This window comes from Serinus canaria, chromosome 5, assembly GCF_022539315.1.
Source record: "Serinus canaria isolate serCan28SL12 chromosome 5, serCan2020, whole genome shotgun sequence".
Taxonomy (NCBI): Eukaryota; Metazoa; Chordata; class Aves; order Passeriformes; family Fringillidae; genus Serinus; species Serinus canaria.
In genome coordinates, this window is record NC_066319.1 from 25,432,645 (window position 1) to 25,459,159 (window position 26,515).

The 26,515-nt window shown below is 43.6% G+C and overlaps 1 protein-coding gene across 9 annotated transcripts in view; it reads left to right on the top strand.

Annotated features, from left to right (window-relative positions):
* The first annotated feature begins 3,287 nt into the window (after positions 1-3,287).
* The window catches only part of MGA (MAX dimerization protein MGA), a 60,526-nt gene continuing 37,298 nt past the window's right edge, over positions 3,288-26,515 (top strand). For 2 of the 9 annotated variants that reach the window (XM_030239766.2, XM_030239773.2), the window contains exons 1-7: positions 3,310-3,524; positions 4,533-4,648; positions 6,589-6,707; positions 15,521-16,662; positions 21,905-22,832; positions 23,162-23,249; positions 23,387-23,482. In XM_030239766.2, coding sequence (XP_030095626.2) covers positions 15,599-16,662; positions 21,905-22,832; positions 23,162-23,249; positions 23,387-23,482 — 2,176 coding nt within the window. In that variant the 5' untranslated portion in view covers positions 3,310-3,524; positions 4,533-4,648; positions 6,589-6,707; positions 15,521-15,598. Of the gene's footprint in view, positions 3,525-4,532; positions 4,649-6,588; positions 6,708-10,857; positions 10,963-15,520; positions 16,663-21,904; positions 22,833-23,161; positions 23,250-23,386; positions 23,483-26,515 lie in introns of those variants that run through there. The other 7 variants (XR_007777643.1, XM_050974682.1, XM_030239774.2 and 4 more) reach the window with 7 other exon arrangements.

Below are 26,515 nucleotides of genomic sequence, written 5' to 3' on the forward strand. Positions count from 1 at the left end.
GACGTAAGAAGGAAGGCTGCAAGGGCCAACAGTCTAGAGATCTCGATGAGATCTTGGGGGGCTTTATCACATCTGTGAAACAAAAACAACAATAAAGTTGGGGACATATCTTCTGCCTTGCCTGCCATTTTTCCTTGTCGAATTATTTAAGAAAACCCGGACAGACTTTCCTCTCCACTTTACCTCTCCAGTCCCAGTGGCTGACTCCTGGCCTCTGCTTTGGAAAGACGAAGCTTTCTTGCTGTACAATTGCACTGTAATGTGCAGCTCTGGGGACCGGTATAAAGGGAAGGTTCAGGTTTAAATTGTGACGGAGATGCACAATAGCAGCAGCTCCAATGTAACCAAGGGAGACTCTTAGAAAGCAACCATCATCAATGAACCCTTTCCATGTATTAAGAAGGTCATTATTTGGAATGCAAAATCCAAGCTGCAAAGCTAGTAAATGTCAGCTTCACAATTATCTCAGCGATCTTTATCTGGTTCCCATGTGTGTAATGCTGATTTCATGAAAAAGTCACACGTTATTTTCTTCATTTAATCCTGACTCGCTCAGTGCCCAGGAAGTTGCATCTTTAATCTGACATTTTGCAGGCTTTGAGTGATTGATTAAAGCATTTACATAACATACTTCAAACATAAGGGTTGTGGTGGTTGTTAAATGCAATTATTGTCATTTAAAGGTAATTATTTTTACATTTTGATTAATTATAAATTGATATTATTGATGGGAGAACAAAATTTGTTTATAGGGGTTTGATTTCTACAGTCATCAGGAATAAACAGAGCAGGTAATGAGTTTGGCAATAAAATGCCAGCCTTAGGCATAGACCAGATTTAGCACCACCCTTTCTCTTTGTATCACACTTCCTTCCTCCCACAAGCTCAGCCCACTCAAAACCTGCATAATTTCTTCTTATAAAAGGATGTGCCTGTTTCTGCTCAGTTTTTTAAAGCCTTTATTTCCTATATATGCTCCTCGGTAGGAGCACTCCTATTGGATTTCCAGGCCCGTTTTATCATTCTTAATAGGATGGGTGGGGATGGAAGAACTGAAAAAGCTGGGTGTTGATTTCAGTGAACGATGTGTGAACAGGAGGGTGGAGAAATGGGATAGTGAGTGGGAGCCTCTGAGTAAACAGATGATGTTGAAGAGCAGTGTGGTCTCCGGGCAAACACGCCCCTGGAAGAACAGGTACTGACTGCTCTTTCTCCACTTCCCCCTTTTAAAGGTTTCATGCAGAAGGGAAAGGAGAGGGAGAGGAGGATAATTCTTTTTCTTGCTTATTTAAGGTTCCTCAATCTCTAAGGAACTTTATTTTCCCAATACTTATCTTTCAAAAAAAAAAAAGCCTACAAACAGAAGGTTTGTTCTGCAAAACTTCACTTGTAATTTGGGCATCTCTGCTTCAAATGATGTACATTTTTAAAGTTAAGATTTCCCAATCTAGCTTGCATGGGAACTTTTTCAACACAGCAGTTATGAGATCTACCTCTTTCCAATAAAGGATATTTTTTGCACTTAGAGACCAAACCAACATTTTTTCTTTTAATTTTTTTAGCTGTAACACACACTTGGCTCATTTCTGAGATATTCACAAACACCATCAGGTTTCCTTCAAAACCATTCTAGTCATAATGTCTTTTCCCCCTGAGAGATTCTCAAAGATTTCCCCTCCATGTGTTATCTTTCATTTTTCCAACTCCAGTATGGTTGATTGCCTTGGCATTACTTCTTTATCCTTTTATATGTTTGCAACATCATTACAGTTAATGTTAAACAGTAAATTTTATTTGGGTGACGTTTCCTCTGTTTGGCTTATTAAGTAAAACAGATCCTGCAGCTGGGAATTGGGCACTTCATCCCTTATAGCAGCAGGAATTTCAAAAAAGCTATCCCTCAATCAGCTCAGAAATTCCAAAAAGACAGGTTCTAAGCTCACCAGTGATTTCTTCATTGACACCCAAACCCTTCTGAACTTCAGCTGTAAGAATGTAAAAGCCCAACAAAAGTTTATGTACCAATTAATATATCTGTAACCTTTGTATACAGATTGCTCAAATATGATGTAAGATGTGAGGGAAGATATCTTTGATCTTCTCAGTGGTCTGAGAACCAACCACTCAATTCAGTATCAATTCAACACAAAATTCAATTTTGCAGAAATACGAATCTTTGTCTAAAGAGACTTCCCTTTTTACCTCCCTCATGGACTCCCCAGCCATATTGTCACACATTCTCAGTAACATCACAGTGCCTGTGGAATGCAGATTGCTGTGATGACTGAGCACCTTTTGAGGCCAAAACCTCCAACACAGAAATTTCAGCCCAGGGCTACATTATAGTGCTGTTTGCCACCAGCTTTTGTTTAAGTTTTAAATTAGGTTCCATTACATGTGATCTGCCTTTACTTAGTCAACTTGAAATTATTATTCCAGACTGCACGGGAGGCCTGGCCTTCCTCATTGATGCAGCTACAATTGCTACACAACTCAGCCAACCTGCACACATCCACGATGCCCAGAGCTCATGGGGGTTTATGTATTTTTTTTTCAATCAACATTTGTTCCATTATTTCACTGTATACTAAATATAGATTTTCTGGATAAGAGTCTCCAGAATCACCTTTTGCCTAAACCACGCAGGGCTGTTATATTCAGAGGCATTAATGAATGCGTCGCTATGCTGACGGGCTTTTATTTAACTCTTTCGGCGCACACGTAGCTTCCCGGTAACTCGGGGATCGGTGTGAGTGCAGTTCCGTGGGCGCTCCACAAACACTCCCCTCCCCGGGAGCCCCGCCGGGTCCGAGAGCCTCGTGCCAGCAGCAGTAGCACCCACAGGGTGGGAAATCCTTCTGAACTCCAGCAGCGCTCCGTCGGCGTTCGCCCGTAGCTCCAGCTACCGCCAGAACATCGCACCCCACAGCGTACCAGCCCCTCTTCCTTGATTTACAAATGCTGAAGGCGGAAGAAAGACGAGGAGCCCCGGAAAGGCGCTGCAAGCGGCCGAAGCCAGTGCGGTGTCGCGGAAGGAGCGCGCCGGCGGGGCCGGGACCGGCGTGGCCGTGGGAACGCGCTCGGGGCGCGGCCGCCCCTCGGGAAGGGCGCGCGCGCGCGGCACGCCCACCGGAGGCGCTGCCGCGCGGCCCCACGCGCGAGCGGCGTGTTATCCCTCGCGCACGGCCGGGGGAGGGGCGGGAAGGGCGTGGCCGGCGGCACCCTGGGAGCGGAATTGCGTCGGCGGGCGGCTGCGTCCAATCGGCGGCGCGCCGCTGGCGGGGCGTCGCGAGGCAGCTGCTCCGCGCGGCCGCCGCCGGTCCCCGGTGCCCCCGGCGCGCCCGCCCGCACGGCTGCGCTCCGGCACCGGCCTCGCGGGGGCGGGAGAGCAGCCAGGGGAAGGGGCAGGGAACGTGCGCAGCGCACGTGATGGACTGCGGCGGCCAATGAGGACGGCAGGAGGTCGCGCGTGGCGGGCGAGGGCCGCGTGGGCCGGTGCGTTGCCGGGCGGCGCGCAGAATCAGGTAAGAGCCGTCCGCCCCCCCCCCTCCCTATTGGAAGTTTTTTACTCGAGGTGGCGCGAGGCGTGCGCGCGTCACGTGAGCGCAGCGGCCGCCCAATCACGCGCGCGCGCGCCGCCTGCCCGCGCGCTGCCGCCGAGCCGCGTTTGAGGCGAGGGGGTCGCGCGCGTGACGGGAACGGCACCGGTGGCCGCTCGCTCCCTTCGCGCGCCCCCGCGCCGCTCTGTCCAGGGGTGCGAGCGGGCGGGCCCCGGGGGCACGGGCAGTGGGTAGGGGCCGGCGGTCACCTGACCGGAGGGGTTGTTTAAAGGGACCGAGCGGCATCCGGGCGCTCCAACCGGGAAGGGTCGGGTGAGGACCGGCCCTGGGCAGCTGCCGCTGTTCCCTAAGCCATCGCGCTCCCAGGGACCGGTCTGCGGTGGGGGCGTGGCCGGCGCCACCTATGAGACAGAGCCGGGGTACAGGAGAGCCTTTCCCGGGAAGCGGCCCCGGTGCCCCCTGGGTGCTAGAGGCCGGCGGGCTGGGCGGGGCCGGAGCAGGGCCCCTCGGCCGGGGGCGGGGCGGCCCGCAGGCGCGCGCGTGCGCCCCGGCACGTCGCGGGGGGCAGCCGCGGTGGCCGGCGGGGCAGCCATCGTTGGTGGCCCTTGGTACCGTCCTGTTCGGAACTGCTCGTACTGAGCTGATGAGTTTGGAAGGGAGTCGAAGCGCGAAGGCGAGCTCAGTGAGGAGTAGCTAGGCACGAGGGCCAGCGGCTGTTTCAGCAGCCCGGGGAGATGAGTGGTTTCCCATTATGTGGTTGTAGCATCTTGCCTGACTCATTAAAATGTCAAATCTTGCACAACAGTCACGCTGCCTTTTTCCCGACGTGAACTGTGTGAGGGCATGGGCCGTCTGTAGTTGCTCTTGATGGGATGGGCTAGAGCCCCGAAGATTTGAAGTTGCTGCAGACTGAAAACCGAGGGCGTTTTAAAGAAGAGGGGCAGGCTAAAGCTTTGGTCTTGTCGCTTGCAGGTGTTCTGCCCGATGCAGCTGCAGCACCCTTTATGTGCCCTCGGGCACAGTGCCTTGTGAATCTGTACTGAGAACTGGAAAGGGAAATTGATTCTGCTTGAAAAGTGTTCCCGTAGGTGAGCATTTTTGTACATCTTTTTGTAGGGAAAAACCCCGTATTTATTAGGTTTGGTGGAGATGGGCAGCATTCGTTCACTTGTGTATTTCATCTAACAGCAGATGGCTGTTAACCTCACCCATTACTGGCTCAGTATTGGTGCAGACGCTGTTGTGCCTGCCATGAGGGAAAATGTGCAACTGGAGGAAACCGTTTGTGAATAAACTTGTTTGGTTACCTTCCAGGAAAAAAAAAAATCTTTCTCTTTGACTGTAGGCCACCTCTTCATTTATACACATATCCACTACATGGTGTGTTAAGTTTATGGTTGTTTTTAAAACCTGGTTTCTTAAGAAATGGGAAGTCCAAGACATTTTTGTTACAAACACATTGAAATAGGTCTCTGCCTACTGGAATGAGAAAGAGCTCTTCTCTATGAGGAGGCTGTTGTCTGTTTGCTGTTTCATAGACAGCAGAGGATCTACCAAAAACACTCAGCCATGGCTTGTGCATAGGGAGCAATGCCATTAGCTGCAGCACCAGCAGGGCTTTCCTCTAGCCTTATTCTTCCATAACTAAGGATGTGTTGTGCTGTATTGGTTTTTTGTTTTGTTAATCTTTCTTAAGATTGGGTAACCTTAGAACAAAGAATCAAGTTTTGATGGTGGAGTTGCTCTTCCCTTTCCTCACAAAGATGAAATGTGCTTTCACTGTTAGATTTTGGCTAGTTTTAGTACCTGGGATAAATCCTTTGCTGAACTGGATAAGGAAGAATGCAGTGAGAATGATATGTGTGAGAAGGATGATGGTGTGTCACAAGAAGAAAGCAAGCAGAAAAAAGCTCTTTTAATTTTTTACTTTAATCAAGCCCAAAACAGAAAGGCATTAAAGAAATGTGAACAGCATAAAAGAGAGGAAATGAATGAGAACTAGATAAAACCTATCTACAAAAAATATGCATTCTTTGTTCCAGTCACAATCTTCAGGAAAAGCCAATTTGGAGAATGACAAGACTGTGACCCAGTTACTGTTAAACAAATTCTTGTGATGCTGGAATTGTGCTGTTTTGCTAACTCTCATATAGGGCTTTCTGTTAATTTGGTGTGGTCTGTCTTACCACAGGGTAAGTCAATAAACAGTAGTGGAGATAGATGTAAACCTGGAACACATTGCCAACAGTGTGGACTTTAATTAGTGTCACTTTCTGTTTCACCCTTACTTAAAAGGGGAATACAGGTTCCTTGGCAGTTCTAACTTGCTGAGCCATTAGTGGCTCTGTAGCAATGAGTATTGCTATAAAATAGATGGATGAGTAGGATAGTCCTGAGCTCAGGACTATTTGCCTCATTTTTTTTTTTTTTCTTCTATGATGTGGACAAGATCCCCAGCTGAAGATTCATGTATGTGATAAATGTTCCTCATGATGGCCATAAAGGGGTTGAAATTCATCAAAATGGTGCTATTCCTGCTGATTATGTCTGGTTTCTGCCAGTGTTGCATGACAAAAAGCATAAAGCATTGCTTTATTGTTTTATTTTGTAATTTTTGGTAGTTAATAGTATGTTAAAAAATACAGCATTCATTGAATGTATGAGTAATGGGCATATCACTGACTGATGAAATATGGGAAGTAATATAAAATACATTTACCTAAATATAACATGTTTTATACAGATAAAAAAGAGCATTTATTGTTAGTTAACTTTGGCTTTTCCCCCTGGCCACTCACCAGTGGTTCATTCTTAACAGAAATCACAGAATCATTTAGGTTGGAAAAGACCTCTAAAATCACGGAATCCTACCTTTGACCCTTCAGCACCTGTCATCTAGACCACGGCACTGACTGTCACATCCAGTTGGGTGTGTTTCCATTTTGCAATCTTCAGTATTTGGGAAGTGTTTCTCAAAAGTTCTGGTAACTCTTGAGAAATGTAAAATACTGTACATTGTATGTTACAGGATTAATGCTGTTTGACTAACTACTGACTTCATGGGGAGCTGGAAGTTCGGACTCTATGGCATGGTATGGCTGTTGGAGAGAGGAAGCAGGAGTTTCTCTCTTTCCTCCACCCTCCCAGGTATGTGCCTTGTTCCTCCCAAAGCAGCTGCTGCTCTTGTAGGCATGTAGCTCTCAGGTGGTGAGACATTTTCTGAACTACCACCTATTCATCCTGCAATAGTTGTGACTCTGAGTGTGGCGTGAATTTGGTTTCAGTATAAAGCAAGGCTCTGGGCTGAAAGCTGGCAGTGCACAAGCTGTGTCAGACTTTTTGTGGACATAAGTGTTTTCTGACTGCAGCTGTAGCATGTGTTTCTGCATGTTTACATCAGCAAGAAAGCTAAAAAATGTTCTAAAAATATCTGAAAAACATTTTTTTTCCTGCAACAGTCCATTTTTTTCAATATTTTCTTTTCCTAATCTCACTTTTCGTCTAGATTCTGCCACCACCTTTTATCTTCTTGGCACTGAACTATATTTCTTCACTAAAGCTAAGAAAATAATTTATACTAGTTTCTTATCAAAAATAACATTAGGTAAACTTTTCCTAAAGTAAATTTGGCCTGGTTCTGTTGCTTAAGGACAGAGGTCTGGAGCTGACATAGATGCTGCTAATTATTAGAGACATCTGCGTACAGCAAACATTAAGCTCTGGGAGACTACTACTGAAGGAGAAGGAGTTGGAGGCCAGTGGGGCTGGTTATGGCATAGAAGATGGGACTAGATACCTTTTTACATGCAGTTCAATCCAGAGTTTATGTTGGATTAACAGAATTTCCTGTGGGTTGCTACTGTTAATCATTCTCCAAAGTGGCAAAACAGTATCTAAAGAAAGAATGGGTTTTGTATTTTAACTCTTCAAGTGTGCACATCGTTCAACACTTCTGGCTGTAACATCACTAGGTTTTTGGTTTTCATCTATTTAAATGCTTGTGGATTTTGGTTTTTTGGTTGGTGGTTGGGTTTTGCTGCTTTTTTTTTTTTTTTTTTTTTTTTAATGTCTAAAATGTGGGATTTTTGAGCCCAGTCAGGGCTGTCTGGTTGTAGTTAGTGGTGAACTTTAGACTGCTGTAATAAACTGCTGACTGCTGCTGTGCTTGTGTTACACTGACACAGCTGGTTTTGATAGCTGTTGTTTCCAGGTAGTGAGTGTAGTTTCAGCTAGTGCTCGTTTTTAGCAAGTGAATTTAAGAGCTGAAAGCCTCCTTTATACTCCAGTAATGCTCCTGTAGTAGTGTCTTTCTATGGTGTGTGGCAGAAATGTCCTGTCATGCATCTACTCGTGTAGTAGCAATCTTTGTATTCAGGGGATTGCTAACAAAAAATGTAATCGACACCTCTTGAGTGTTTTTCACAAGTTGGCAGCTGTTCTGTTTTGCTTAACTATGTATAGTTATATTTATATATATTCTACAAGGTATGTTGTTCTCCCAGGTACACATCTGTATCGAAGCCTGGGACTTGTGACCCTCACGTTCATGCTTTGATACTGAATCTTTACCACGGGTTAAACATAAGAATGGATGAAGAACAGTTTGTTGCTGCAGCTCTAACAGTTACAGTTTCCTATTACTTGTAGCGGGTAGGCTTGAATGGGTGCTTTATAGCGCCATGTAGGCGTTACGGAAAACAGGAGTGTGAGTTACTGGGTCCTGAAATGCAGCTTGTGAAGACTCTAGTTCATACCTTCATGGGAATATGTCTGCAAGAAGCATTTTGGGGAAGAGTGAACGTCTTGGTAGTGAACTTGAGCATTTCAAATACCTTAAACTAGCCAGTAATGGAATGGTTGTAACTCCCTCTGGTCAGGGATTCAGTAGGTGCAAGCCAGTTCAATTGTGTGCTGCCAATTCATGTTTAGCACAAACAAGTCCTTAAAACTGGTGTTCATAGTGATCTAAATGAGATGATGGTCTTTAGGGCAGCACTGCTGATTCTTGTCAGCTTTAAGCTGCTTAGAAATGGTTTACTTAAGCTGGTGGAAGTCTATAGTATTGCTGTGACTTCTACTGATGAATCTGTTCTCTTGATAAACCAGGGGTTCAATTTTGGTGCTGGCAAGCATTTTTACCTGCCCTAGGTTAAACTGTAGCAAAATCTCTGGCAATGTCAACAGTCTCTGGTTTGTTTCTTTTATCATGGCTGGAACGTGTGGCTTTTAGGCCATGAACAGGGGGTACTGTCTGCTCTTTAGTTCTGTGTTTGTTCTCAGTTGTACAAATTACTCTCTTGCTGAAAAAAAACCCGCTTATTTCTGTATTGTCATTGTTCAGAAGCAAACTGGTTAATACAAAATAGCATCTCTATCCTGTGGCCCTAAAACTTGATGGCTGCTCCACAGAATATGTGATGACTGTAGGTATAAAATGACTATCCCTGAAATTGGTGTAATTATTTCTGACTTGATTTGTTACAGGAAAAATACTATGCTGGATCCAACACCTTGAGGCTGTTGCAGCTCCATGCCTCAAATAGGACCAATAATAAGGCTGAAACTATATTGCTGGTAGCTACAAGTCCATAGAGCACATGCGCACATGGCATTTACATGTAAATATGTCTGGCCACACCAATCAGGCAGACACACATACAGGGGCACAGCAGAGACAGCCATATGCTGTTCCCTTCCCTGTCTGAACAGGAGGAGGTCATACATGTATATGTATATATATGTGTGTGTGTATGTATGTATATATATATATTTTATATATGTATTTATATTTACATGTATGGTAGAGCCCCTTCAGCAGCAGAGTTTAGACACTGTTGCTTCCTGAATCCCAGTCTCCCTGGTTGCTGCCATGTGGACACAGCAGCTCCAGGCCACAGTGCTGTTCCCAGTGCTGGCACCTGCTCTGTCTCTCAGGTGGCTGAGACTGCCTTGCTTACGTGATGTCCAACACCCCTCCACCCACAAGACCCTGCCGATTAGAGATAGAGGTGTGCATACACGCACAGAGCTGGTGGCATTCCTCTGGGCCTCCTTACAGACCCACCTGTATTAATGTTTTGGTGCACGCTTGTCAAGTCTCTTAAAAATCTATTTTCTTTAGTTCTGTGCTTCTAAGATAATTTCCCATAGCATAAACTTATGTTGCCAAGAAACTTCCAAAGGGGTGCTGACCTTCTGTAATGTTGCTCTTCTTCTGCCCGGTTTTCAAATAAGACAAAAAAACCCTGACAGATTGAGGAGCAGTCCTGACAAATTTATAGTTTTTGGTAGGCAACAGTCAGTGCAAAATTTGGGAGTATGGATGAGCCTGGACCTTGGTGTCACCCTACTAAGTCTTTGCCTTCTAGCACCATGTGTCTCTGTCGTTTCATAGTGGATACAGTGTTGTAAAATTAAATAACCTTAATGGAAAAAGGGTTGGGATGGAGGGCTTCGTGGAGGTGTTTTTGCCTGCAGCTTTGATGCATTTTGGTGTGAATTCCCTTAACGTTCAGAATTGTGTTTTAGTGGGCTTATTGTCAGAAGTGCCCGGTTTATAACATGTAATTATTTCCCTTGGTGTCTGTGAAGGCCTGGCAGGCTGGGCATGGGGCGGCAACTGCACAGCGCCGTTGTTCGGGCGGGGGAGCTCTGTCGAGGCCGTGTCAGGGCTGCCCTGAGCCCGGCCTCTCCGTTTGTCAGCGCCTCGGTAACACGGCCCAGGGCCCGGCTCAGGGGGCGCGGTGTGACAGGTACCTGTGTCGGCCCTCCCAGAGGCACCGCAACTGCCGTGGGCAGGGTCTGAGCTACGCTTTGGCCGGTCAGCGAGAACTTGCTCAGACGATGGAAATACCGCTGACTGCGTTACTTCCTCAGCTGAGGGTTTCTGCGGGAGGTGGCCGGTTCCTGCCGGCGGCAGCGCTGCCAAGTGTGGAGAGGCACGGTGCGCGTTGCCGGCGCAGAGAGCGGTGCTCCTTTCCCGGAGGAGGCGGCCGCTGCCCTGGGCACGGGGATGGCGGGGCGGCGCCGCCCAGCTCGGCCCGCCGGGGGGCGCCGTGCGCCGCGGGCCTCGCGCGCAGTCCTGGCGCGGAGGGAGGCGGAGCCGCGCGACCGGACCCCGGGGCCTTCGACGACCGCCAGTGCGCGAGCGCGCCCGTTCGAGAAGCTTCCCCGCGCGGGCGGCGCTGCGCGGGCCGGGCCGGGCCGGGCCGAGCAGCGGGCCCTGCGCTCGGCGCGGGCACGTGACGGGCAGGCGGGAGGGAGGGGGATTCTGGCCTCCTGTGCGCCTGCGCGCGTTGCGGCGCCATGACGTCAGCACGGTGCGCACGCACGTTGTCCCCAGCTGGCGGACACACGGTCCGCGTGAGAAAGGAAGCGGGAGGCCGCGCGCGCTTCGCGCACGGTAACGACCGGGGAACGGGGCCGCGCCGGGAGCAGTGGCCGCGTCGCGCGCGAACCCCGCGCGCCTCTGCGCGCGCCCTCCGCCTGCAGCCCGAACTGCGAAAATTGACACCAGGCGCGGGCACGAGGCGGCCGGGCCCGGGCCCGTCGGCCGCGCCCCGGCGGACACGCGAGGCGCCGCTGCGCGCGAGCCGCCTCGGGAGCGCCGGTAGCGCGCGCCCCGCCGGGCAGAGCCGCGCCGGGTCCCGGCAAAGAGCGGTGCGGTTTCCCCATGTGCGCTCGTTCCGCTGCCCTCAGCCAGCTGGCGCGGGCGGTCGTTCTGGCTCCGTTGCTCCTGGGCGGCTGCCCCTCCCCGTCCCGAGGCTTCTGGCTGGGGTCGGTCCGGCGCGGCCGGGGAGGGCAGCGGGGGGCGGGCGGGGGGGGGGAAGGGCGTTCAAAGCGACAGGTGCTGCGCTCGGCCCGCAGCCGTGACGCCACCTGCCCGGGGCGGGGCCCCCGTCTCTCGCCGCCGTTCCCGGGGCGGGCCCCTCCTGGTGCCCGCTCGGTCGGTCGGTGTTGAACGGCGGCGCGGCGCTCGCGGTGCCCGCTGCCATTGGGCGCGCGCCGTGGGGTTCCCGGCGGCAGCGCGCGGCGGGCGGGGCGGCCCCGGGGCTCGCGCGCCGCCGTCGCTCACCTTCCCACGGCGCTTCCCGGTGCCCGCCCGTCCCGGAGCGCCGCGCGCGGAGCCGCGTCCCGGTTGGCGCGTGGGGAGTTGGGTTGGTTTGTTTATTCGAGAAGGACGCTTTCGCATCTGATTGTCGTCCTGCTTTTGACCGGTCTTGGTGCGACTTGTGAGTGGTTTTGGCCGCTGCACCCTGCTTGGACTCTGCTTCTCAAATACAAGGTCTCTGTGTGGAGAGGGGAAATCTCTGACGCTGTTCAGAACGTCAGCTTCCACAAATACACGTGTTTCCCCTGAAATACTGGATTAGAGTCTATGCGCTATAATAAAACAGGCTCCTGTGTGTCACCAAATGTAATAAAATAGATTAAATTGTTTTCTGGTAACAGACAGTGCTAGTGCTGAAATAATGTAGATTTTGATTACTCTAATTGTCCATAATCACATTTTAACCACACATGTTTTAGACTGACTTGATACTGTGCGTGGTGCTTGTGGTAGAAATAGCTACTTCAGTATACAACTGAAGAACTTTTGAGTGTTAAGAGAACAGAAACTGTTACTCTCTAGGTCTTTATATGCATAGAACTTCTACTTAATGCATGGTTGTTAAGCTTTTTTTGTAATTTTTTTTCCTGGTGTGTCCTTAGTAAGATAATTTAGTCAAATAAATTTCCAGGATTCAAGTAAATGTAAAGCTACAGGCATTTTGCATGTGTTAAACCAGATCTGAAACCACTTTGATGGTGTGTTTCCTTTCTGAGCCAATACAGTTTTGGTGCATCCTGCACAGCATTAGTGTGAACTCACTTTCCAACTGTCTGTTTACGTATAAACGTGTTATATCTGTATATGCAAAGTGAGTTGGTGAATGTGGTTCCTTTTTCACCACTCTGTATATCTGAGATTTATTTCTATTCTGTTCTTAAAGGTGAATATAAAAGCGCTCGTTTCTTGCAGATAACCTTTTGCGTTGCTGGGACTTGAGGTGTAATCTACTGAAAAAGCAGAGCAATATACTTGAATTCATTTTGTATCCTGGACTCTGTTAAGGAGTCCTCAGTGGGTAGGTGGTTATGGGTATGTTTGTGGGGAAGAATTTCCTCTGCAAAGTTAAACTGAAAACCAGACCTTGTAATTTCACAGGTATTAAAATCTGTGCAGAACAGTTTTGGTTTATTTCCTCTAATTTAACTTTTACATTAAGTTTTAAAGAATGATGTGTAAGAGGTAGAAATGGATCTCTCATATTTCTTAGCTGTTAAGAACATTTATCATATAAATGATAAATGGGTTATAAATTGTCTCTTGAACTCTGAGGTCATTTGCCACATGTGTGTGACAGCTTGTTAGCACAGAGGGGTTTTTCCTCCTTCAGTACCCCAGTCCTAACAAAATAAAGATCCTGTTCACTTAAAACTTGTGAATTAAGAGTTAATTCTCTCGAAAGAGATATGGTTGTTTTCCAACCCATAGGATTATAGAATAGTTTTGGTTGGAAGGGACCTTAAGGGACACCTAGATCCAGCCTTCCTGCCATGGACAGGGACCTTCCTTCCACTAGACCGTGTTGCTAAAAGCCCTGTCTCCATCCTGGTGTTGAACACTTCCAGTGCTGAGGCATCCAAAGATTCTCTGGATAAACTGTTGCAGTGCCTAACCACCCTAGACTGGATATTAGGTTCTATGCTAATATCCAATCTAAATTTCTGTCTTTCATTTTGAAGCCATTTCCCCTTTTTCTATCGCTGCCTTTGTAAAGGTCACTCTCCAGATTTGTTGTAGGTCACCTTTAGCTACTGAAAGGCTACAATTATTATGTCTCAACAGAGCCTCTTCCAGGCTGAACAGCCCCAACTCCCTCAGCCTTTCTTCACAGAAGAGATGTTCTGTCCTTTTCAACATCTTTGTGGCCCTTCTCTAGACTTGCTCCAAGAGATCTATGTCATTCCAGTGCTGGAGACCCCACAGCTGGATACAGCACTCCAGGTGGGGTCTCACCAGAGCAGAGCAGAGGGGCAGAATCCCATCCATTGCCCCGCTGGCCACGGTGCTTTGGATGCAACTATGCAAGTAGTCCTCATCAGGACTACTCAATTTCTTCATTCCCCAGCCTGTGATTGATACTTGGGGTTGCCCCATGACAGATGTATCACCTTGCACTTGGAGTTGTCAAATCATTTATCAAGCTTCACTTTCCAGGTCCTTTTTGACATTCAGGCATGTTAGCTTCACTTACCTTGCCAGTATGGGCCCATAATGGACACCACTTGTCGTAAATGTCCCCTGGGACTCAGAGCTGTTGATCACTACCCTGTGGATGGGACCATTGTACCAGTTTCTTATCCACGGAACAGACCACCCATCAGATCCATTTCTCTCCAATTTAGAGAGGAGGACTTTGAGGGGGACTGTTTCAAAGGCTTTATGAAAGTCCAGATAGACATCAGTAACTCTTCCACTGTCCGCCAATGCAGTCACTGTTGTAGAAAGCCACTGGGCTGGTCAAGCAGGACTTGTTCTTGGTGGAACTGTGCTGGCAAATCACCTTTGTCCTCCATGCACCTTAACATCACTTCTAGGAAGATCTGTTCCATGATCTTCCCAGCCACAGAGGTGAGGTTGACAGGTCAGTTGTTCCCAGAGTACTTCTATCTACCCTTTTTTAAAAAATGGGTGCAGTATTTCCCTTTTCCAGTCACCTGGGACTTCGCCTGGCTGCCATGACTCCTTAAATATTAAGGAAGTGGCTTGGCACATCAGCCAGTTCCCTCAGGACTCTGGGATGCATCTCAGCCTCTAGCAGTGATGATTAACTCTGGTCTCTGGCTCCCACCAGCTACATATTTGATAAAAGAATCAGTCATTTTTTGTCAGTGTTGTGTTCCACATACAATAAGGATCAAAATACAAACATCTGGATGTGGAAATAGGATTTTTGTGTTACCAGAAGTGTATATTTTAAATTTTCACATAGAAAAATATACAAGCTATTTGAAAAATGAAGTAGTTTATGATCTTTTGTCACAGTGTTGACATAATTCTCTAACCTGGGAGGTAGACACACAGAAGTGGAGTTGTGTATATACAGATAAAAGTAATTTCTTTAGTTCCCTAAACAGTGATTATGCTAATCATAACAGTACAAATGTTTTCTTGTTTTATTTAAATTATTTCCATAATTGAGAAGATAAAGGAAGCTAAGGCTGCCCAGTGCTTCACTTTCATCCATTTAATCTTAGCTGCATGGCCTTTTGGGGGTTAGTTTGTCTTTTTCCAGAGCTTATCCATTTGAAGTATTTTGTCCCTTCTTTTTCTCTCTGCCCTTGACTGACAGTTAGAAATTGCTGGGGAGTGTAAGCAAAGAAATTCCAAACACACAAACTTCAACAATTTCAATAAAGAAATAAAGAGAAAATGTTTTTAACATTCCTTTTTTCTTTCCTCATTTACATTTTTGACAAGTTGTAGACCTCAGGAACTGTTTCTTTCTTTCTGGCAAGACCTTTATCTTTGTGTCAGCAATTGCCTTTGTGCCATTTGCTCTCCTGAAAACTTGCATGTTCTGCCTAATGTGTTAAGTGAATGATCTGCAGACTAGAGGGAATGCCTGAACGAAGTGCTTAGAAATACCAAGCAAACAAGGAGTTCTGTTGGGGCAAACCCTGTATGAAAAAGCAATTTAAAGGTGTCATATCCCCCATGTCTGTAAGGTCAAAATAGTATAAACACATGCAACCTTGATTTGTTACACCCTGATTGTGCTCTGTTTTATAGTACTGCTTATCTTTTAAGATTATAATGTGGAGAACTATTGCAAAAAGGATGTCTCATGCTACTTAATTACTTTCTTAGACTGTATTGGAATAATTTTAACTGTGTTTTCCATTTCTTCCAGAATGGTGAACACACATAGAAGATTATCAGAACTCTGTAGAATTTGCATTTGGTTTGAGAGCTTGTGAAAGTGCTCATCATGGAGAAACAGCAGATTGTTTTGGCTAGCCGGGATGGTGGGACTGTGTCTGGTGCAGCGCCAGCTTTCTTTGTCATCTTGAAACAGCAGCAGGGAAATGGAAAAGCTGACCAAGGAATCCTAGTAGCAAACCATGATGCTTGTGCCCTCGCCAGCAGTGTATCAACTCCAGTCAATCCCAGAGTCAAGACCTGCCTCCCAGCTGACTGTGTCTCAGGGGGCATCACTGTCACCCTAGATAACAACAGCATGTGGAATGAATTCTACCATCGGAACACAGAGATGATCCTGACGAAGCAGGGGAGGCGGATGTTTCCGTACTGCCGATACTGGATCACAGGGCTGAATTCCAGTCAGAAGTACATCCTCGTCATGGATATATCCCCAGTGGACAACCACCGATACAAATGGAACGGCCGTTGGTGGGAGCCCAGTGGGAAGGCAGAACCACATGTTCTAGGACGAGTGTTTATTCATCCAGAATCCCCTTCCACTGGCCAGTTCTGGATGCACCAGCCAGTATCCTTCTACAAACTTAAACTTACCAACAATACCCTGGACCAGGAGGGTCACATAATCCTGCATTCTATGCACCGATATCTGCCACGACTTCACTTGGTGCCTGCAAACAAAGCCACAGAAGTCATTCAGCTTAATGGCCCTGATGTCCATACATTTACCTTTCCACAGACAGAGTTCTTCGCAGTTACAGCCTACCAGAACATCCAGATTACCCAGCTGAAGATAGATTACAATCCTTTCGCTAAAGGGTTCAGAGATGATGGGCTGAATAGTCGGCCTCAGCGTGATGTGAAGCAAAGCAACAACTTAGAATTGGAAGGAGGTAGTGTTTTTAGCACTCCTGGCATTTGTGGTCGCCCTGCTGAAGTTGATGCATTAGATGTGCATCAGAGAAGTTTAGATTCTTCATTCATTAATCAAAATCCATCAGACACTGAGCTGGATAAAGAGTCCTCTAATGCTGAAGGAGACTTCTTGGGTCTCCTGGACAGTGACCTGACTTCAGGTGTTATGCCAAAGCTAAAACAAGAAGTCTCTGAAAGGTGGGTTAACACTGCATTTTCGGTACAACCGCTGGTTAAGTGGGATGTTTTGTCAATAAATAACAGGATGCTCAGTGTAGAGGTTTGCAGCTAAAGGTTGTGTGACCTGAAGTGGCAGAACGGTTAATATTACTATAAAAGCTTTTCTTTGCTCAGTTCATGGTATCAGTCTTGACTTTCTAAGGTGTCCGGGGAATGCAAGAGTTCAGTATTGTTTTCTGTGTTGCTTTAGTTCCCATTATTGAGAAGCATTGAGGGATTTCTCTTAACCCTCTTAGCATTTTAGAAGGCTAAATTAATTTTTTTGGAGTTTTAGGCAGAGCACATTGCAGTAATCAAAACACTGCTTTTGCTTTTAGGGTTGCTCACCTCATTGACATGCTGTCTATCTATAGCTTCAGTTTTCATTGGTGAAAGTGAATGGTGTGTGGGTATTTAGGTTGCATATGCGTAGGGATTGCTGCAAGGCAGTTGTAATTGGCAGCAAGCCACTGTTTTGTCAATAACTGCCTGGTGTGAATTCTTTTATTCCACAAAGAAGTGTGAGGTAGCCTGCATGTTGGTAGTCAATTGCCTCATATTTGCTCTGATGTAAGGGAAGTATTTCAGAACAACTTAGGTTTTGCCAGGATTGCTTTAGAAAAACCATTATTTTACTGCACTTTTACTTTGTTTTGAAAATCCAAGCAATAGCATGGAGCTGACTTAGTGAATAGTTAATGTCCATGTAGAGATACTTTGAATGAGAAGAAATTATTTTAAAAAACATAGAGGTTTCTTTTCTGCCATGTTGGTTCATGTCAGTTTGTTAATACCAGTCTTAATCTGCCAAAGATTTAGTGACTAAAGCAGCCTTTGTAGACCAGTACACAAGAAAATTATTTAACTGCAGGATATCAGGATGATGTTAATGGTTAAATTAGTTGTGAAAATAAGTGGCGAAATAAGAGGTCAGTTCTTACTGGAGAAATGTTATATTTTTGATGTAGTTATACAAAGGCTGTATTACTGTACAACTGCATTACTCAAAGATACAACTGCAGTGTGTTTTAGAGAAGTCAGAGGTTTCTTCTGTTTTGTTTTTTTTTTTTTTTGTCCTGCAAGAAGGATCTCTTTGCCTTTGGAGTAATTGAAAAACTTCAAATTACAAAGTTACTCATACTTTGATGCTTTATTGAATTTATTTGTAGTAATTCTAAAGAGTACTAGAATTGTTTGGAGATTTAGAGTGCCCAAACCTTTCTTTTGCAATATTTTCATGTGCCAGTCTGTTAAAAAAAAGATCTTCTAGACTTACTTTATTCTCAAAAAACACTGTTCTATCCCAGCTTAAATACTGAAAATGCACCGATTTCAGAAAAGATGGGCTTTTTTGAGTTAATGAGAGCATGGAGAAAAGTTTAGATAATTTTGCATGTTAGAAGTAAAACTCAGAAAATAATTATTGACAGCTTTATTTTGCTTTCATAATCATATTCATTTGCCTGGAGAGGGTCATGGAAGCAGATTTAGTTGAGAATTGTTTATTCCCAAGAAATAAAAAACGTTTTAAGGACTCAGGGACCTTCCTTAAAAATAGGTGATGCAAATTGGCAGATTTAATTTCTTTTGATCCAGAGCATGTTAGGTTCCTTCTCTGGTTTTGCCTCCAAGACAGCTGATCTCTAAAATAAGCTAAAATCTGTGCAGACTGGAAAAGACTGCGAAGTTTTTGTTGTCTGGCTTAGAAGCACCTGTCATTCATGAAAAAACATTACCACTGTCCTAGAACTACTTTCAAGTATTGGCCACCTTTTTGTTTTGTTTTTGTAATCTGTGAAAAAGTCAAATTCTTTACTTGGAAAGAGAAAATTTGTCTTATCCAAGAAATGGCAAAACTATCTTTCTAAGGGCTGGAGTTTTTCATAACATTAGTTCTCCTTTATTCTGATCTGTTCACAGTGTTTTCATGCCATACAGTTGAGTTTAGAAGTATGTCAGCTTCCAAGGACAGCACTGAGAGTGTGACATTTTTCTTAATCAAACCAAACACATTAATATTTACAAATTAATGAAGACTGGGAAGTTGTGGGGTGTTTTGTTTATGTGTTTGTTTGGGTTTTTGTTGTGTTGTGTTTTTGGGAGTTTTCTGTGGTTTTTTGTTTGCTTGTTTGTTTTGGGTATTTTTTTGTTTTGTTTTTCTGGTGTTAGTAGGTAGTACTTGATAGGCACTATCTTGCTTTTAAGCAGGGTAGTGATTTCTGCTGAGCTTAGATTTGAGAAGCAAGTTGGGAAATGCTACCTCTCAGACAATCAATCCTGCAAAAAAAGTGGAGTTCCTAGTGCTATTGAGGTGATACTTCTCACCCATACTCAGTTCTTCTGACATTTTTGTTAATAGAACCATGTAAAAGCTTGTATATATACCTAAGAGTAATTTTAATCCTGAGTTATTAGAGGACTTCAGAAATAAAGGACTGTTTTCTTTATCCAAAGTACTCTGTGGGTTTTTTCCTTCTGCTTCTGTGGCCTGATAATATGTTTAGTTTAATTGGGTGTGCTGTAAGGAAAAACAAGTGTTTGGGTTGTGGATACTTCAGTACAAATGCTTATCCCTGGATGTACTCAGATCTTTAGGCCATGGAACAAACAAACTTCACTAATTCTTAAGTCTTACAGGCTTATGTACTCCTCCTCCTTTCCAAGGTCTGTTGAATTTCCTCCTTCAAAAATTAAAAATCTGTGGGATTTTTAATGCCCCATTAGTCTTGTTATTCGAATTTAGTTGTCTTGTGTTTAGTCTTGATAGTTTGAGTCTGTTTTCTTTCTTGCCTTTCTTTTGGGGGAAAAAGGCAAGTGATTATCCTTCAAACCTCTGCCATAGATTGCTAGATTAATTCCACAAGAAATCAGATTCCCCCTCCAACTCCTTCCCAGTGTAATTTAAAATTATGTACCAAAAAAAAAAAATATTTATCTTGGTACTTTTAAAAAATGGGCAGCTTAATGGTTTTTAATCTGGAAAAAGCCAAAAAGGCAGTCTTTCTGTTTTTGTTGTATATTGCAAGGGTGCCAAATACATTACTCAGGCTATAAGAAAGTTGGTTTAAATATGCAATATCCATATCAGGTAAAGAAAGAGCTGGTTAAGACACTATTTCACCGCTTTTACCTGATCTTGGATTGAAGATTTTGAGAGGACAAACTTCCTTGATTCATCTTCCCATCATTAGAGGAAGAGAAGTTTCTGTGACTGCTTAGGTTGCATGTAACTTCAGAAACTAAGGCCAGCTGAAATTGCTTCAGTGCTTAAAAACAACTTTTTTATTCTTTGTGAAGTTGGTTATTGCATCAAAATTTTAAAACAGGATTTTGTACAAGTCCTTCATCTTATGCATATACGTGCATGGGTCATACCGCACTCTTAACCACCCGGCTGATGGTTGCATTATCCGGAATAAAACAATGTTAGGGTCTAGAAGTTTCAGTTTTACAGCAGGGCTTTTTAGTTCCAGATATCAAATAGAAATCCTAGCCTGCAAGTTCGCTAAGGTTTTTTGCCTCTTAATTTTCAAGAATTTTAAAGTAGCAGAGCAGATGAGTCTTAATAATATTCATTTTAATTGTGGATGAGCTGTGCTGAATCAAATTCTTAGCTTAGTATTGTGGCAGGATTTTCAGCTGCCAGTAATTTACAAGTAGTCTGTTTTTTCATTTCTTTCACAGTAACTCACTGACCCAGAAAGGCTTTTTAATCTTACATTTCACATTATTAATTACATGAAAGTTAGAAAATTTCTAATAGAAAGCTCATTGTCCAGAGAAAACAGTAGACAAAACAGGACGGGTATTCCAGTCTCCTGCTGCCTGCTGTTCCCTCGGGAGTCATGTTTTTGCTTTAAGCCTAATGTTGATTACTTAGTGTCCTTATGAGTTGCAACAAATTTTCTAGGTAGCTTCACTTTAGAATTTTACTTGTAAATATTTGTATCTTGACTGTCAGCTCCCTGTTTTAATACTGCAGTGTTTCTTTATAAAGGGAATACTCGCAGCTCCATGTTGCGGTTTTTGTGTGTCCCAGCTCTTCTTCCTGAAGTATGTCCTCAGTTTGCACAAGAAGGAAGCAGCTTCTCCCTCCACTTCTTTTTCCCTTTCTCAGTCCCAGCTGTGGGTTCAGCTGGGCTTAGCACTTCTTTAAAGGGGTAGGGATGGATAATATTAATGATAAAATAGACACACATACATATATACTTCCAGTATATATAAAGCAATATTTACTCTCTGTGTAATATATTAATACTACAAATACATTAGTTTTACTTGAAATTGTTGTCATTAACAAATAATTTTACTTTTAATAACATTTCAATAACACAAAGTTGACAATGATAATTTAATATAATTAAATTGTACATTGTGTATCATATAATAAGTATAAGGTATTATTGGAATACTATGTGATATGTTGAGTAAATAAGTTCTAATTTTTTTTTCCGAGTTTTATTCTGGATATGAGTTTCTGGCTTCATACATTAGCCTTTTCTTTTTCTTATGACAAGGAGCTAGGTTGTGATACACTAAAGAAAACTGGTGACTGTAGTTCTTTGACTGATGTGTCTGGCCCTCAGAGAAGCCCATTATGAGCTGCCTGTACTGTTAGTCTCCAGTATCTAATGCATGGTATTTTGAATTCTGGTTAAGTTAGGATTCAGACCTAGTGGAAAATGCAGCAGAATTCTGTAGGATATTAGTATTCTGTAAGTGTTCAAATAACAGTTGAATTTAGGAATTGTCTGTAGATGGCTTCAGGGTGCATTAATTAAAATTTTGGTGCTTTAAGGGCTCACTTGGCTTCTTACTTGCAAGCACAATGGCTTTAGTGTCTTAACAAGACACACAGCAAAGTAAGGCCACTTCTGAGCATTTCAAATATGACAGCTTACCGTGAGTTCATGTTGAGTAAAAGAGGAAAAAGTGCAAATGTCACCCTGATATTAGTAAGGAAGGAAGTTGTGCTGCTGCCTTCAGATAAGAAGTTGGATTGTTCTTAATAATGGCAATTTCTTGGGGTTTCTTGAGTACTTCTAAAAGTGTAAGCTTGTAAATGGCAACTAATTTAGCAGACTTGTGTCTGGGACCATTTTAGAGGCTTTTTACAATATAGCCAAGAATTAAGGGAGTTGGTGCAACTTTGGTAAAGGAGATTTGATAACATAAAAATCTTATGTTGTATTTTGGTTTTGTCCCCTCTCTCACACCACAGTCCCATTGCTAGCAGTTATGAAAGCAATTCCCGTGTGACGTCTCCATTGGACCCAAATGGACAATTTAATGTAGTCATTAAAGAGGAGCCAGTAGATGACTATGACTACGAATCAAATATTTGCACACAAGGAATAACAGTGAAACAGGAAGACACGGATGAAGAAACTGATGAATATTCCAACACTGACGATGATGATCCCATTGTACAAAAACACCTAATGAGACGCCGTGAAATAGATGGAACTGATGAAGAATTCATATCTAGGAAGCGTATGCTTACCAGTCCATCGGGTGTTGCCAAAGCAAAAATGTTAAAACTGGACAGTGGTAAGATGCCTGTGGTCTATTTGGAGCCTTGTACAGTCACAAAGAGCACAGTGAAGATATCTGAGCTACCGCAGACCATGCTTTCCTCTTGCAAGAAGGATAAATCCCCTTTGAGTTCAATCCTGGATTCCTTGCCCGTGTGTTTCGAAAATCACAAAGACTCTTGCTCAGGCACAGTCACTGGGCCTGAGGAGTTAGTTATGAAGAAAGAATCTCCTGGGAGTAAAATGTCACAGAAATACTGTTCAATCAGAGAGGCCCAGTGGGCTCTATCTAAATTACCTAATTTTAATCTCAGGGGCTCAGTAAATTGTGACTTTCCAGATAAAGAGATCTGTGGTAGAAAAAGACCTGGCTTACTGAAGAGCCCTGTGTCCGTCAAAGGCTCTGGTAACAATCAAAGCACCCTATCATCAGTTACAAATAAGAGAGGAAGGCCCCGGAAACTGAAAATTTCCAAGGCTGGTCGACCACCTAAAGGTATAGGGAAAAATGTAGCGAGCAAGAACACTTCTCTGGTGCCTGGGAATATCATTCCAGATGTTAAACCAGACCTTGAAGATGTTGATGGTGTTCTTTTCGTGTCCTTTGCATCAAAGGTAAAACCTCATTGTTGTAGAGTAAATTTCAAAAACTTTGTAAAGCCTTTGTGCTTATAACTGAAGTTACATTTTCTTTTAACCTGAGTTTAGAGTTTTGTGACCTCTTTCCAAATCTATTCTTATTTTGATCCTGTGTTGTTCATAGCCTGGTGACTTCTTGCAGCTTAGGGAAAAGTAGAGGGTTCTAGAGTTTTGTATAAAGAAATGCATGCTTGTTTATGAAACAGTCTCATGTTTTGAATAATTTGGTGATATTTGATGTGGCCTACTTTGCATCTAAGTGTTTTAAGGTATCTTAACTTACTCAAAGCTCTTCATGTATGTAGGAAGCTCTTGACATTAACACTGTTGATAGAGCTGGTGGAGAAGAGTCACAGAATCTTCAGGCTCCCCTGTTGACTAAAAGTGATCCAGGTACATTTTTCTTCTTCATTTGTGACTGCTCTTTCCTGCAATAAGGGAATTCGTAAAGACACACTGAAAAATTAATAATTAGGTCAGGTTTTTTGCATGGCAAATGTTTTTTATATGTTCTCTTATTTTTTGAGAAGATTGTCAAGCAAGAATACAAGTATTGGAAAAGGAGTTAATGGAAGAGCTGAAGACCTTGAGGCATAAACAAGTAATACATCCTAGCCTTCAGGAAGGTAAGTGGTCATGTACATACTGATAAGCCTCATTGATTATTACACTTAGTTATACTCAGCTGATAATTTCCTACTGGTGCCAATACTGTGCATGCCTGATATGGCTGGGGCCTGGCTTCTCATCTGCACACATTTTTGTTGCAAACTAGAAAACATGGAGGTGGCAAAAGGTGTCTCCTGAACCTCCAACAGGAGGGCAGGAGTCTGCATGTTGTGTTCCTCTTGCAGAAGTTGCTGAGCCTTTTGGTGGTGCCTGTTTTGTAATGACCTAAATCTGGTTGAAAGCAATTAGAGTTGGTTTTATTCCTTCATGAAAGTAGGCATTTCTTGGTGAGTAGAAGACCTAGAGATCCAGCAACACTTAACCAAGACTACATTTACTGTGATTTGAGTCCTTATTTCTGTGAGTCCCTATTCATCCAGTTCACTAGCCATGTTAAAGGGCCAATCAAGGTACTTGTAGTTTGTGATCTTCTGTTTATATACAATGTTATCCTGAGGTAGATGGAGCATAGTCGAGGATCCACGGAGTGGAACTTTGTGTTCTCTCTTTATGATGCTGGAAGACCCCAGTAATGGTAGCCCTGAGGCCAATGACATTAAGGTTAGCAGCAGAACAGGTGATGAAACTGTTGATACACATGTAAACATTGTACTACATACTCCTGAGGTTGTGACCCTGAATGTTTCAAACTCATAACTATAACACTGTAGGGGCCGAGTCTCCAAATACTGATCTTGGCTCTGATGTGAGCTGTTCTAGGCCCTCACAGAGCTTGTGGTGAAGAATATTGGACTGTCTTGAATGGTTTATGCATGGCGTATGATTAGAACTAGCAATGTTAAGCCATTTTAGGATTTTATTGTGGACCTCCTAGGTGTTACCTTTACCCAAAAAAAGTATAAAATTACAGTGTGTTGGCAATCATGTGGTACATTGGCAACTACAGCACTTGCGAGGGCTGTTTTATTCATGAGATGATCCTGCAGCTGGGAACATGTACAACTCACATGCTTTTTCTCCAGCTGAAGTGTGAGGTGCCTTCTGAAGGGCTTTGAGCAGTTCATAGATACTACAAAATGGACAAGAAATGTCAAGCATTAGGCTAAGGAAAAGACATCTGAAGAATTTTGATTTTCTTGAGTGATAATGACCATCATTTCCATCATGTTGGATGGTAATCTGCTGAGCCTGTTAAATAGTGAAATTGGCATTCCGCAAAGATGGGAGATAAACTACAGCCTCTAATTTTTTTTAGAGAGAAAAGAAGACACAGGAAAACTATTTGCAGCAAGAGCATTACTACAATAGATGCAATATGATTGGGCTGTGAAGTGAATTACAATATGAATACTCTTGTTGTTAGACTTCAGCTGCTTCATGTGACCAAGGAACCAGACTTTGTCCAGATTGTCTTCATCTTCCAAATAATTACAGATCTCTTGCCTTGCACACTTGAGATCCTGGAAGGAATAGACACAGCAGTTTTGATGTTAACTCTGGTTTTGATTCTCAGCAGTGTAGTTGAGAAGTTTAGGATTCTGTTTGAGATTCACTGATGAAATGTTGGAGCTGTACCTGAACCCTACATTTGCTCTTGATTTGTGAAGTTAATAGCAGGGTGATGGAGGCTGTCTAGATTTTAGAGGCGTCAGAATTGCACGAAAATGCTTCAGAAAGAAGGGAATCCAACCTAAGTATGTTAAAAAGAAAGTTCCTGCTGGAGCACTGCTAAGCTATGGGATGCTGCTTTTATCTGACTTAGTTTGAATCCCTGACTATATTATTGAAAATTGAAAGCACTGTTGTCATGTTACGTATTTCAGGTTAATCAGTTGCAGCTGATAAGTGGAGAAAGTTCTTATAGTTTTTCATTGCTACTGTTTGCTTACAGCAACTGAAATTTAGCAATGCTCTGGAAGTGATAGGAATTTTGAAAAGTGGTTGTTCACCTGTTGTGTTTGAGGATGTCTTTATTAATGTAATACTTAACTGTTACCATTTGTTCTCCTCTGGCTGCCTGCAGTCATTCCATGTTGCACTTCTTGGGCTCATCCTCCTGGGTTTTGTCTTGGGTGTTTTTTACTTCATGATCCTAGACTGAAAAAATAGGTTTTGTGCATGTGTGATGTTCTTTTTTTTGTTTAAGTGTAAAACAAAGGCTTGTTTTTGCAGGTGGCAGAAAGGAGAGTAAAGAAAAATGAACTCTCTAGTCTTTCAATTTTATTTGAATAGAAAAAAAAGAAATGGATGGCATCTTGACCCTTGTCAGTCGACATATTTTTATAGAAAAAACACCAGACTGACTTCTTGTTTTCCCTATGTAGATATGAGAATTACATCTCACTAGACTGCCTGTGATAACAGTATCTGTTTAAATAACCATGCCTGAGATTTGTTTCATGTCAATTGTTTTCAGGCTGCTGGTAATTTGGTCACTGTGTTTCCACTTGTGAACATAAATGTGTAGGGCCAGCACAAGGTTTCTGCTGTATGTGCAAATATGACTTTGTTTTTGGCCTTGTCAAGCTGTACATTCTCAGTTTCAAGATGCATACATTTAATGTATTCATTTCAAACTTGTGGGCAACAGGAGCAACATTTGAAAGTTTCTACGGCTAAAAGTCAAAATAGAAGTTCTCAGCTCCTAGCTGTGAGCTGAATTTTATGGATAGTGGTTTCCTGAATTCAGTGTAACAATATTTCCTGAAAAGGTACAATATCAATTTTCCTAGCTTTTACTTTTCTTATCACTTCTGTACCTATATTTTTTCTGCCATTGACAAAAGTAGCTTTTATATTACCAAGTAAATCTTCCAGTTTGAGTATTGGGGTTTGTTAATGAAGAAACGTGTTGATGCCGCCACAAAATACTTCAGTGCCTTTAACGACACAGATTGTTTCATTTCTTTATGCCCTTTTCCCCCATTTCAGGATCAGATGTGTCCTGAAATCACTGTCTAAACTCATATTTGTATCAAAACGGTCAAACAAACATGCACACGTTCCTCAGAGCTAAAATGTGGGTTCTT